This window comes from Mauremys reevesii, linkage group 1 (assembly GCF_016161935.1).
Source record: "Mauremys reevesii isolate NIE-2019 linkage group 1, ASM1616193v1, whole genome shotgun sequence".
In the NCBI taxonomy this organism is placed as follows: Eukaryota; Metazoa; Chordata; order Testudines; family Geoemydidae; genus Mauremys; species Mauremys reevesii.
Window position 1 is genome coordinate 16584539 of NC_052623.1, and position 14107 is coordinate 16598645.

General features: G+C 49.0%; 1 protein-coding gene across 4 annotated transcripts; it reads left to right on the forward strand.

The window, feature by feature from the left end:
* Positions 1-81: 81 nt before the first annotated feature.
* LOC120381800 (mitochondrial uncoupling protein 3-like) lies at positions 82-12440 on the forward strand. Of its 4 annotated transcripts, none has more exons than XM_039499937.1 (8): positions 82-168; positions 2782-3024; positions 4449-4659; positions 5614-5811; positions 7174-7275; positions 8154-8334; positions 10181-10719; positions 12196-12440. In XM_039499937.1, the coding sequence occupies exons 2-7, from the start codon at positions 2899-2901 to the stop codon at positions 10278-10280; spliced, it is 918 nt and encodes a 305-aa protein (XP_039355871.1). In that variant the 5' UTR covers positions 82-168; positions 2782-2898; the 3' UTR covers positions 10281-10719; positions 12196-12440. The 4 variants fall into 4 exon arrangements, with proteins under 4 accessions (XP_039355871.1, XP_039355878.1, XP_039355895.1 ...); XM_039499944.1 differs by having other exon boundaries at positions 2802-3024; XM_039499961.1 differs by having other exon boundaries at positions 114-168; positions 2805-3024.
* The last annotated feature ends 1667 nt before the right edge of the window (positions 12441-14107 follow it).

Sequence of the window (14107 nt, forward strand, 5' to 3'; positions counted from 1 at the left end):
GGGAGGCTGGTGCTCGTGAACTCGTTGATGTTAAATGATCTCTGTCCTTATCCTCTGCCATTCAGCTAAGAGTGCCGCCCGCGAGGGATATATAAATAGGAAGCCAAGCCCCTCGGCTCACAGAGGATGGCAAGGAACGGAGTGCGCTCCGCCAGCTGCATCTCGAAGGTAAGGCGAAGCGTGCAGTGTTGCTGTGGGTTATTATGAGCGGGCTGAACCCTGCAGTCCTTGCGCTGCCGCCTCATTCCTCCCCCATTGCCATCAGGATCTAGGTGCTGGTGCTGCTCTCGGGCCCGGGAGAGTGTTGCCTGCGTGAAGTCTGACTAAATAAGTGCCCCCGTTTACATCTCAGCAGCCCCACTGCAGAAAGGGCCTGCTCCGAAACCCGCTGCAGGCAGAGACGCCCACTGATTTGAAGGGGCTTTTGAGCAGGTGCAGGGCAGAGGCGGGCTTAGAGTTTGTGCTTCATGCAGCTCGCTTTCTGTCACCCCCCAACACGGCGCCTCAGCCCTCTGAGCACCCAGGGGTGAGAACCTCGTGCTGTCTGTCCCGTTTGGCGTGAGTGCATCACTGGCTTTGGCCACACCCGCACTAGTCTCCACATCTCACTGCGCCGGCCTGCCGCTGAGCGTCACCAGTGCTGCGTCTGCTTCCACCAGTGGGGAATCCGGAGCAGGATTTCTCTGGCTCGCCAGAGGGCTAAGAGCAAGAGTAGGTGCAGTAACCAGGTCAGATGTGGGTGTCATAGCCTGGGTGGTTATAAAAACAAGCTGGTACTGCCAATGTGGACGGGGAGCTGTTCCCACAAGCAGTCCCATTGGCTTCATAAGAACATAAGCGCTGCCACACTGGATCAGACCAATGGTCCGTCTAGCCCAGCATCCTGTCTTCCAACTGTGGCCAATACCAGGTGCTTTAGAGGGAATGAACACAACAGAACAATTATTAAGTGATCCATCCTCCATTGTCTAGTCCCAGCCTCTGGCAGTCAGAGGCTTAGGGACACCCAGAGCAGGGTGGGTGTGTCCCTGACCATCTTGGCTTATAGCCATTGACGGACCTGTCCTCCAGGAACTTCTCTAATTGTTTTTAGAACCCTGTTGTACTTTTGGCCTTCACAACATCCCCAGGCAACAAGTTCCACAGGTTGACTGTGCGTTGTGTGAAGTACTTCCTTATGTTTGTTTTAACCTGCTGCCTGTTAATTTCATTGGGTGACCCCTGGTTCTTGTGTTATGGGAAGGGGTAAATAATACATCCTTATTTACTTTCTTCACACTGTTCTTCAATGAGCACCATAGGAAGGGAAAAGGATGGTCCAGTGGTTAGGGGAGACCTGGATTCAATCCCCTGGTCTGCAACAGACTTCTTGTCTGACCTTGGGTATGTCACCTAGCCTCTCTGTGCCTCAGTTCCCTATTAGCACAATAGGGTTAATAGCCCTGCCCTACCTCACAGGTATGTTGGGCTGTGAGGATAAATACAATCAAGATTGTGGGGTGCTCAGATACCACAGGGGCCACAAACATCCCTAAGATCAATAGTATCGGGAACGTAGAACATCAGGGTTGGAAGGGACCTTAGAAGGTCATCTAGTCCAACCCCCTGCTCAAAGCAGGATCAATCCCCAACTATTTTTCTTTTTTTTGCCCCAATCCCTAAATGGCCTCCTCAAGGATTGAACTCTCACAACCCTGGGTTTAGCAGGCCAAGAATCAAGCCACTGAGCTATCCCTCCCATCAGAACTCAGCCAACTCCATCCAGTGTGTAGGTAGCTGAGTTGGAAAACTCCAAAGGACACTCCCCCCCCACCCCGCCCCAAATGCAGAGCTAAGTGATGATCAGTCATTGTTAAATAAATAAATAAATAAATAAATAAATGGATGTAAAATATTTTCTCCCCTTGTCCATCTTATCCATTTGACGGAGACCCAGAGAGACATTATGTATATTTTAGGTCTGTCAATTAACTACAGTTAACTCAAGTGATTAACTCAAAACAAATTAACTTGATTAAAAAAATTAATCACGATTAAAAACATTAATCACAATTAATCAGTTTTAATTGTTACACTGTTAAACAATGGTAGAATACCAACTTACATTTTTTATAAATATTTTTGGTGGTTTTGCTACATTTTCAAATATATTGATTTCAATTCCAACACACAATACAAAGTGTATAGTGCTCACTTTATATTATTTTTAATTACAAATATTTACACTGTCAAAAAGATAAACAAAAGATAATATTTTTCAGTGCACCTCATACAAGTACTGTAGTGCAATCTCATTATCATGAAAGTTGAACTTACAAATGTAGAAATTTTTTTTTTCTATAACTGTACTCAAAACAAAACAATGCAAAACTTCAGAGCCTACAAGTCCACTCAGTCCTACTTCTTGTCCAGACAATTGCTAAGACACAGAAGTTTGTTTACATTTATGGGAGATATTGCTGCCCACTTCTTGTTTACAATGTCACCTGAAAGTGAGAACAGATGTTCACATGGCACTTTTGTAGCTGGCGTTGCAAGATATTTACGTGCCAGACCAGATATGCTAATCATTCATATGCCCCTTCATGCTTTGGACACCATTCCATTCTGTACACTTTGTATTCTGCATGAATATATTTGAAAATGTAGAAACATCCAAATATTTAAATAAATGGTATCCTATTATTGTTTAACAGTGTGATTAAAACTGCCATTAATTGTAATTTTTTTAATTTCACGATTAATCTTTTTAATCGTTTAACAGCCCTAATATATTTACAGCTTCATTCGTATCTTCCAAGGAGAATATCACTGCCGATCCATTGCTTGCTGATTGAACGCTGCTTCCAGAGGAGAATCTATTTGCTGAACTGTGATTCCTGCTAACCCAGGGAAGCAATGGTCGGACTGAAGCCCACTGACATCCCTCCAACTGCTACTGTTAAGTTCCTGGGTGCCGGGATGGCAGCCTGCATAGCAGATCTCTGCACCTTCCCTCTGGACACTGCGAAAGTCAGACTGCAGGTAAACGTTCTTGTTGGTATTACTATAGTACAAGGATTCCGGGACTCAGCTGTGTCAGGCACAATGTATAGACACGTTGTGGGAGACAGTCCCTGATCCAAAGAGACAACAGTCAAAATAGTCAAGACAAAGAGTTTTGTTCAAAGTCATGTAGCAGGTCAGCAGCAGAGCTGGGCACAGAATCGAGCACTCCCAAGTCCCACTCCTCTGACCCACGTGGTCTCTCAAATCGAGTGAAAGGCATTTTAGATTAAATCATTGGACAAATCCAGCACTTGCTGAGAAACAGACTGGGTCTGTTTTCCTCCCGTTTGTTAACTTTAAGGGTCAATCCAACTCCCATTAAAAGTTAATGTAAAGACATCAGCAGGAGTTGGATCGGGCGCTAACATACCTGGTTTGATTTCAGATGATGTTTGTTGTGTACCCTGCAGATCTGCGGGTGCCTAGAGATGTCTCAGTAGGATTCTTCTCAGCAAGTCCAGGTTGTTTTTTTGCTGTAATGTGAATAACGAAAATCAGGCATCACTTTTTTTTACAGACACGACTTGATTATAGTTCTGAGTGAAATCCACCCCGTGCAGAGGCCCCAGCACAAGAGCTAGAGACCACTTGAGAGGCCAGAACCTCATCCGGGGTAAACTGTCACTTGGAAGTCAACGAGGCTCTGAGAGTTTACCCCAGCTGAGGATCCGCCCCGAGCCCTCAGAGTGGATCTGAAATGGTACCTAGGCCTTGTGCTGACCCCCTGCATCAGAATAAATTTCACCCTCTTTGCATTGATACTGGAGAGCATTTTCTATCTGATCTTAAAGCACTTTACGAACATGAATGAATTTAGCCTCCCACCATCACTCTGGCATTCTGGCCAAATCCCATCATTGATAATTACATGTAGGCTACTTACCTGCTCCACCAGTTTCAGCTGGATACGGTAGAGTCCTCTTCAGTTCCTGACTTGATTTGGCCTATAATGTTGCTGTAGACTGATATACAGCTGCAACACACTACCCCAGAGATGGCTGCATTTCAGTGGTGAACAAAGAGATGAAGATGGTATATCGCTTGCATAGTCCTTTTGTAAAGTGCTTTGGTATCCAGCTGGATGGACACTGATGTGTAAATGTAGGACAATTATCGCCTTGCAACTAGTTCACTGACCAAAACCACAACTGCAGGTTGACTGCACATAGAAATGACAATTTAATACCTTCCTAGCTCAGTACATGCCCCAAACCACCTTGAACTGAGCTTATAGCTCACGAACTCTCTTAGCTAAGGGCCCATCTCTGCAAACCCCTCCTCATGTGTGACTTTACTTGAACTACTCACATGAATAAAGGTTTCAGGAGCAGGCTCTAGCTGGCTGCACTAGAGGCGAATTGCCATCTACTAATAATGATGTCTGTCTGTCTATCTTGAAGATCCAGGGAGAGTCCAAGCCTACCAAGAGCGTGAAGACCATCCACTATAAGGGCGTCTTTGGCACAATCACCACCATGGTGAGGACAGAAGGTCCCACGAGCCTGTACAATGGCCTGGTGGCTGGTCTCCAGCGTCAGATGAGCTTTGCTTCCATTCGTATCGGGCTGTACGACTCCGTGAAACAATTCTACACCTCCACGGGATCGGAGAGTGAGTGCTGGCACCACACGCTTCCAGGGGCCATGTTCTCAGCCTCTATTTCAGAACGCCGGGCCGCATCCTCAGCTGGTGTGAATCAGCTCATGGAAGTTGATGAACTACACTAATGGAGCTACCCTGATTCACACCGGCTGAGGCTCTGGACCATTATCCTAGATGTTGCCACTTAAAAAAAATAATTACAGTCGACCAGTCTTTAGAGTGAGCTGAATAACCTGAGAACCCAAATTATGAATGGGGTAAACGTGCCACACGTAGGATCCCAGTCTCACCCAGCTCCTGCAGTGCCCTGAGCGTAGCTAAACTAGATGTTTGACCACTTGCTTTGGGGCGTGATCAGATACCTCGATGTCTTGTTGACATCCTCTGCCCCGTCAAACAATGGCAGGCCCAAAAACCCAGGCCAGGTTTAAAGAGCTTGGTCCTTCCAATTTAAAAACTACATTTTAGAACTAAACGTGTGCCAGGCAGTTCCCTCTCTTTGGAGCCAGCGTCTGCAGCTGGATCAGCACGGGGGGGCCTAGGTCAGTGTTGGCGGGGTGCAAAGGGAGGGTGTAGTGGGACAAGGTGAGCAGGGCCTTCTCTGACCCTATTCACAGCCTCCTGATGGTTGCTATCTCTGGTGCTGCTCAGCGCCTCTAAAAACCAGACCCGGAGAGTTTTAAGTTGGGCATCCAGAAAACTGAGGCCAATCCCCAAATTAGAGGCCACCTGCAAAGTTAGGCTAAGTGACTTCCCCGAGGCCATGCAGGGAGTCGGCCGTCGCCTGTGGGCTCAGTGCTGGGTGGAGGGGACGTGCTTACGCCCAGTCCTAGCAAGGGAGGTGAAAGGCACTCTGATTTAGTGGGGAGGCTGAGAAAAACTCAGCTCTGTGCGTTGCTACCTAGCTGTCGATCCTAGAGACAGACCCAGAGCTTGCTACCCAGTTTATTCGCTCCCATTCAGATGCCGGCGTTCTCACCCGGTTGCTGGCGGGCTGCACCACCGGAGCCATGGCAGTCACGTGTGCCCAGCCGACCGACGTGGTCAAGGTGCGATTCCAAGCCCACGTGAGGCTGACGGATGGAACCAAGAAATACAACGGGACTGTGGATGCCTATAAAACCATCGCCAAGGAGGAAGGGGTCAGAGGCCTCTGGAAAGGTACAGGATTTACCTGTGTGGAGCGAGAGAGCCTCCCAGACCCATCGCCCGCTGGTGTAAATCGGGGTAGCTCCACTGTGGTCAGTCTATGGAAGTCAACGGAGCTACGCCAGGTTACACCAGTTAAGAATATGGGCCTAGCTCCTCAAAAGTATTTAGGCCCCTAATTCCCATGGCCCTTAGTATTCAATAGATGAAGGTGAACAGAGCAAGCCCAGCTAACAGAATTCAGCTCCTGCCCCTTGGGTTCTGCAGATATCCCTGGAGGACAGGGCCAGCTGGTTTTTAAGTGGCCATGCAATGGCTCTGGCAGCAGGTCCACGTGATCGGATGGCATTCCCTTCCCTGCTTCCCAGATCCCCATTTCTGCTCCGGCACAGTGGGGAGGAGGCCTGCTCCCCTATCCTGGGGCTGGCTGCCCCTGTTGCCCTAAGAGGGCTTAAAATAGGACCTGATTGGTACCTAGCCCTCACCCTGGCTCGGCACAGGATGGGACTTTCACCTACCATCTGCTACCACTGCAGGAGTTTATACCACCGGGTCGTATTTTTAAGATGAGACAGGAGAGAGGGACGCATTTCCCAGACTGGCTCATTGTAGCATAAGCCACGACAAACACACTGACTGATAGACCCCAAAGGGAAAATCACAACCAATCACAGACCAGAGCAAACCAAACCAAAATGCCACCCCCCTCCCAAATGAAGGGGCTGGTTGGTCAGAAAAAGGAAAGTGGGGTGTTCTATGCAGGCCCTGCTCACAACCCCAGAATCCCCCCGGACCCCAGAACAGTGGGATGCTTCTGCCCAAATGATCAGAGATTAAATCATTAACAACGATGATTTTATGTCAGCACTCACCTGCGATGGTTTGGGGGCACATCCCATCCAGGGCGAGATCGAATGTCCTTTTTCCTCTTGCGTCACAGAAGTAAGGTTCATGGCGAGCCCACAGGCCCGCAGCTCGAGATAGAATTGTGATCGAACTATCCGAGCCCAGGACTGAGTCGCAGGACTCCCAGGAACCATTGCTTGCTCTGCCATTGAATTGCTGTGCAACTCTGGGCTTCTCTCTCCGCTGCTGTATAATGGAGATAATGAGTCTTGGCCACTTTTGTAAAATGCTTTGACCGCTGTGGATAAATAATGCCACGTAAATTATTCTTATTAGCCCTTAAAATCCTGGTATCACAGAACTCCTGCTACCTGGCAGAGCTCCTTTAGGCACAGGGGTAATGAACACGATTAATAATAATACAGTCATGGTCACCACCTGCCCTACTCTGCTTTCAGAAGAGCAGTGTGAGCTCACATGGCCAGGATCACTCTCTAAACCATTCGTCCTTTGCGTCTTCTGCCTCAGGGACATTACCCAACATCACCCGCAACGCCATTGTGAACTGCGGAGAGATGGTTACCTATGACCTCCTCAAGGAGATGCTGCTGAAATACCATCTAATGACAGGTGAGGAGGGAACCAGGGCCTTGAGTGAGTGTGTCCTTCCTTCGTCCTTCCCGTCTGGGGAGCCTGTGGTTAGAGCTCTGTCTCTCTGAGCCCTCTCCATTGTTTCTCCTCCCCGATGGCCTTCCACAATGGGTGATGCTCCCTTTGGCAAAGAGGGCTGGAGCCGGCTACCCATGCTGCTTCAGACGTCAGCTGGAGGTTTCAGTAGCATGGTGGTAAGGGTGGTCTAGTACAGAGCACTAGACCTTAGAAGACCTAAGATCTATTTGCAGCTCTGACACAGACTCCCTGCATGACCTTGGGCACGTCACTTAGGGACGGACAGATTTTCAAAGGGATTCAGGCACCTAAAGGTGCAGATGGGCACCTGGTTGGATTTCCAAAAGCTCCCACTGGGAGTTAGGTGCCTACACACTTTAGACAATCCCACTAGGTGCCCAAATCCCTTTGGGAAGTCAGAAGTGCTTGTGGATTTTATGTCCTTCAGTTTTTGGGGCATCCAGCTTTGAGCATCTTGGGCCTGATTTTCAGGGGTGCTGAGACCTCGCAGCTCTCATGGACTTCAGCTGGCATCACAGCTGGCTCTGTAGCTTTGAAAATCAGGCCCAAAGAGCCTCCAGGTGTGTGTCCCAAAGTTTGTGTCAAACCTCCTGTGCCTCAGTTTCCCCCATGTGGAGAATGGAGATACTTCCCAATCTCCTGGGGAGAGGGTCATTTTACTGATGTCTGTACATTGAACTGAGGTCCTTGGGTGGAATGCGCTCTAGCTGGGCATGGCACTGATGACTAATTGCAAGTGGCTCGTAAAAGCAAAATCATCCCGTTTGCAGTGGAAAATTCCATTACCCCAAAACCTGTTACCCATTTCCCACCCCCAGACACTTTTCCTTGCCATTTCATCGCTGCTTTCGGAGCTGGGTTCTGCGCCACTGTGGTGGCTTCGCCCATCGACGTCGTGAAGACGAGATACATGAATTCCACCCGTGGCCAGTACAGAAATGCCTTCAACTGTATGCTCACCATGGTGATCCTGGAAGGACCCACAGCGTTTTACAAGGGGTAAGTGGTGTGTAGGCACTGAGACAGCTACAGATTTATATCCAGGCCTGTACTGTGCCCATAGCCTGTTCAAGGAGCAGCGCATGTGTTCATGTAACAAGTCTACAGAGGAGACTGACAGTGACAAAGCACTGGGCTGAGAGTCAGGAGACCTGGGTTCTCATCCGCACTCTGCTACCAGCTCATGTGACCATGGGCAAGTCGCTTTGGGCCAGTTTTTCCAAAGCGGCCTCTAATGGGTGGCTCAGTCCATGGCCCTTCAGCCTGAGATTTTCAGAGGTGATAAGCATCACAGGGCAGGACAACTCCACCTCTGGTTCCCCGCAGGGATCCCGCAAGGGCCCACTCACAGGCTTCTGGCTCCCCTGGCTGTCCCCTCTCGTGGGTGGAAACACGCATCTCTCTCCCTTCTGCCCGGAGCATCTCCAGGCTGAGCTGTTCCCTGCCTTCACTGGGTTATTCCCAGCCTGCCCAAGGAGACCTGCTTGCTTTCTCTTCAGAGCTGCTTAACAGTGTGACGGCCCCAGTTATAGATACCCCACCGCTCTTTCTGTGCATGGCTATTTTATTCTTAAGGTAAAAGTGCTACAGAGAAAACACATTAAAAACAAGGAAGGAACCTGCACACAAGCTAAGACGCTCACCAGAGATCACCCCGACCCTCGCATGGGCTCGGGCAGGAGCAGTCCTGGAACACCCCACCCACGGGGTTTCCTTGGGGTTTCAATTTCATCACAGCTTTACCTCAGAACAAGCGCCCAGTAGGCCCAACCCTCCCTCCGGGGAGCAGGGGTCCTGTCCGCTTGCTGCATCAGGAAGACGGCCCTGAGCCTGTTTGTAACCAGGCTGTTTATCCCCAAATCCTTCCTTTGTCTGTTGGTCCCTGGAGAATCTGTCTGAACTCCACTTCCCCAGGGGGTAGCTCCAAACACCCAGCTGGAGGAATGACATTAGCATCCTCCTCGAGGAGTGCCACACAGTGCCCCAGTACCACAGACACCATTGCCTTTTTAACACAACGCCCCCCGCCGAAGGCATCAACCCTCATCCAGTCTGCTCTAAGCTTATCTTCATTCCGCAAGGCTGGTCCAGGACATTGTCCGTCTGTCCCATAAGCACCTGTTGGCTTCAGCTGGCTTGTGGTGGATGCTTAGTACCTTTGCAGAGCAGGCGTGAGGCTCTCAGCACGGGCATCCAAAACACAAGACGCCCTGAAGCCTTTACAACATGGGAGCCTGGAGCTCTCTGCGCCTCCACTTCCCTGTGTGTAAAATGGGGAGAATTACACCTACCCAGCTCTGTGAAGCACTTTGAGATCTGCAGCTGATGAGCGTAAGGGCCCAGATGCTCAAAGGTGGCACCTGACTTCCACTGAAATCAGTGGGAGTTCGGTGCCTTTACGAATCTGGGCCCAGCCCAGGGCTAAGTATTACAGATTAGTCTGGTTTCATATTCTGCTCTGCTTGCAAAGCACGGGAAAGGGTCGAGCTCACCTGACTCAGTCTCATTATTTACAGAGCATCGTGTGCACGCAGAGCAATTGGCAAGGTGTCTCTAGCCATGGGGTGGGGGTGACATCGGGCTGGGCAGGAATCAAGGCTCCTGTTAAAGAATAGGAGCGGCAGGGGGAGCTGTCTGAGGGTGCGTGGTGCCAGGCAGGAGAGAACAGAGGGGAATCCATGGATAGCAGGGATCATAAGGGAGCTAGTGGATGGGAGATCCACCAGCCGAGATACAGCTTGTTGTTGGTTGCCAGGGGCATGGAGTACCCTGGTTGGGGATGAAGGGGAAATTCGTTAGCCTCTACGCTGTCGGATCTCTTAATGTCTATTGTCCCCTCCCTCAGGTTCATGCCCTCGTTCCTGCGGCTGGGATCCTGGAACGTGGTGATGTTTGTGACCTACGAGCAGCTGAAACGCGCCGTGATGCTGGCCCAGCAGCCGTAGGCGTCTCCATCCTAAGCCCCAGGGAGGTCTCTGGGATGAGACGACATAGGCCAGAATGGGGGCTCCCGTGGATTCTCCTCTCCCAGGCAAAGCTTGCAGAGCTGGCTCTCGCTGCTGAACTCTGACTGGGACACATGCTCCCAGCCGCTGAGGTGGGGACATGCAGCTTTGGATGGACTGTCCGGCGACAGCTGGCTTTTCAAAACCCACTTGTCACAGTCGGTGAGATGCCAACGTACATTACATTACTTAAACATGCCCAAGGGATGCAAGATATTGAAGTGACGAAAAAGGACTAGAAAAAACAAAACCATCAGTGAAGCCAAACTTTAGTAAAGCTTTCGACACGGCCTCTGAGCTCTTCAGACCATCTTGGATCCAGGTGCTGCCACGCGGACAGGAAACTGGAGCCCAATCCAAGGGTGTTATAAAGAGCAAGGTACACTTTGGGGCATGGAGAGCAGTTAGAGGGGGAAGCACAGGGGTCACCATTAGGTTTAGTCTTATTGAATATCTTCAGAAGGAGTAAACAGCCTTCATGAGTGATAGCAAATAGGGAGGAAACTGCCAGTGGTCAGAGTACGTGACTTTGGGCTTAGCTTTTTGAAGATTGGTGGGTTCTTTACCCAGGTGGGTTTTTCTGCTTAACTCCAGGCACCACTTATTCTCTGGGCTTTTTATTTTCATGGCGCATGTGGCATGGTCCATGCTCTGCCCCCTGCCCAGCAGGACGACACAAACCCCGCCCCCACGCTGCTCTCTACCCCGGCCCCTCAACAAGTTGGGCTGTTTTTTATAACATTTTATGCTTGTTTCTGTTAAGTTTTCTGGCAAGCAGCAAGGTCAGAGCAATAACTCAAAGGAACTTAGAGACACTTGGGACATGGGAAGAAATAAACAGTCAAAAAATGTCCAGCTAAACTTTTTGAAGAAATGGAAATATTTGCAAAAAAAAATTCGGTTTTTGTCAAAAAAAAATTGTGGGTTTTATCAAAACAATAATTTTTGGAGGGAAAAAAAACCCTTTAAAATCTTCTAGTGGAAAAAAATCATTTCCTGACAGCTCTAGAAAGAAATAACCCAATGAGATTCAGTCGGTTCAATTCCCTGTTCTGCTGCGGGCAGCAGGATGCTCTTCCCTAGCTCACAGGGGGGTGGGGAGATGCTCAGATGTTACTGTGAGCTGGATAACACCACCGAGGGGAGGATTTGGCAAGGGTGGTCTGAGAGGAGCAGGTAACTATGAGTGAGGGGATGAAATTAAACCAAGGAAAACGTAGGAGGCAAATCAGGAAAGGTTTCCTAACAGTGAGGGTCACGCTTGGCTCCCAAGCGGTGGAAGGCCTGTCCTTCAAGTTGTTTAAAGGTAGGCTTGGTCCACATGTAGAAATATTGCTAGCATAACTATGCTGAACAGAGCCAAGCCAACAGCTGGAGGCTTTATCGGTACCAGTATACCAGCATACTAGATCAGCAAAGCGCTCTTCGTGTGGATGCAGCAAAATTGTGTTTTGGCAGCATAGCTTATTCCAGTGCCCCCAGCTCTCCTCCCAACTAAACTGCTGGCCAGCAAAAGCCCCCGTACAGATACAGTTTTACCAGCAAAAAAAAGTCCTGTTGCTAGTATAGTTAATTTTGTTTGGAGAACTGGGAAAAGAACTCTCTTGCTGGCCTACCGGCACAGCTATACTGGCAAACCCTTTGCAGTGTAACAAGGCCTTAGACTGGATTATACACCAATGAACAGACTTTAGGGAACAAGCCCAGTGAAAGGACCAACCAGCTGGGACCTGCCAGGTCTTTTCCATCTCTGGTCTCTGTATGATTCAGCTGATATGCAGAAGTGGGATAAATTAATACAAAAGAAATGCCTACCAAAACATGGGTAACTTTAGCTCCTCTCTCCCTCCCACAGAGCCAACCGCCCACGGATGGATCTGCAGCAGGACACCGACCCGAGCTGCCTGTGGTGTATACTAGTCAGTGTTCTGGAGCTGCACTGAGAGGGGATTACTGGAGGAACATTGCCCACCCCACGTGGATCACTCGTGTCACAGGGGAATAGTGGCCATTAAACTGTGTCATTGTTATTGCTACCTTGCAGCCATGGCGTAATAAAAAGACTCAGACGGCCCCCATGGGATCTAGTTACAGGTCTCCTGTCTTTTCCTTGGCAGATTTAGTTCTTTCTCTCTTTTTCCTATCTGGCCCATGCTGAAAGGCCTGTGGTGCAAACCCAGAGGGGACAGCTGAGGGATCTAAGCCTCGGGTTAGAAATACCTAGAATGATCCCAATGCTTGAATCCTAGTGGGATCAGCTCACACTGCATCTTTCTGAGCTGGACAAATGAACTTGCTTCACCAAAAGCACTAACCTGAGACCAAAGCAACAGCATCGCTCTGGTCAAGGAAAGACAATGGCAGCTACAGCAGGAAGGCCCCCACCCGAGCAGTGGCATGGAATTCACCCCGGTCCAGGTGCAGAAACCTTGTGCTGAATTTTCTCTTCAGTGCTGAGCTCACAGGAGTGATTTGGGGAAGTCTTCTCCAGCAGCACCGGCCCCTTTCCAGCCTCCTTGGTTCACATCCTAAAGGATCAACACGGGGCACACAGTCAGTCTCTTAAAAACGTCCTTCGCAGGTCACCTTTAACTGTTCCGGTGGAGCAGTAAATGACATCCCAGATGATACAGGGCTTTGCAGATCAGAATCACCAGCTTGAGCTACACCTAATAGCAACACTAACTCCGAGCTTGCAGCCAGAGCAGAGCACCCCTGTGCAGTCAGTACAAGGCTCATGCAGCACTTATCTGGGATGGACGCACCCTCCAGGCCAAGTGGGATACAAGCTGCATACTCTGCGGTGATTCACTGCGCAGAGGTGAATTTCACCCTCCATGCACAGCTGCTCTGTAGCCGCAGCCAACAGCCCCATGCTCTTTGCAAGCACGGAAATTCATAACACATAAAGATTAGCCCAGCACAGCCCCCTGGTGCAGACACAGCCTACCCAACAGATGGAGTTTTTCTGTCGGTGCAGGAACACCACCTCCCGGTGTGACATTAGCTATGCCAACAGAAGCATTCTTCCATTGACATAGCTGCATCTACTCTGAGGGTTAGGTCGGCATCAGTCGGGGTGTTTTCTTCATACTCCTGATCGATGGAGCTCTGCTCATATAACTTTCAAGGGTGGACCATGCCTTAGATCAGTGACTCTCAACCTACTGTACCCCTTTCAAGAGTCTGATTTGTCTTGGGTACCCCCAAGTTTCACCTCACTTAAAAACTACTTGCTTACAAAATCAGGCATTAAAATAAAGAAGTGTCACAGCCACACTGTTACTGAACAATTGCTGACTTTTGCATTTTTACCATATAATTATAAAATAAATCAATTGGAATATAAATATTGTGCTTACATTTCAATGTATAGCATATAGAGCAGTATAAGTAAGTCATTGTCTGTATGAAATTTTACTTGGTACTTACTGACTTTGCTAGTGCTTTTTATGTAGCGTGTTGTAAAACTAGGCAAATACCTAGATGAGTAGATGTACCTCCTGGAAGATCTCTGAGTACCCCCATGGGTACATGTGCCCCTGGTTGAGAACCACTGCCTTAGATACTACAGTGATGGGCACAATAGAAAACTCTAAGACATCAACATTCAATTTTACTTCTAACTGGACTATGACTATGACATTAAAGAATTAAGCCAGAGTGTCGTTTATTGATGCCCTCTTCTGAGTGGTGGGAAGCAGTAGAACAGATAGCATCAAACCATTCAAAGAAGCATTGAGGAGTTAACAGATGTGATGGGATCT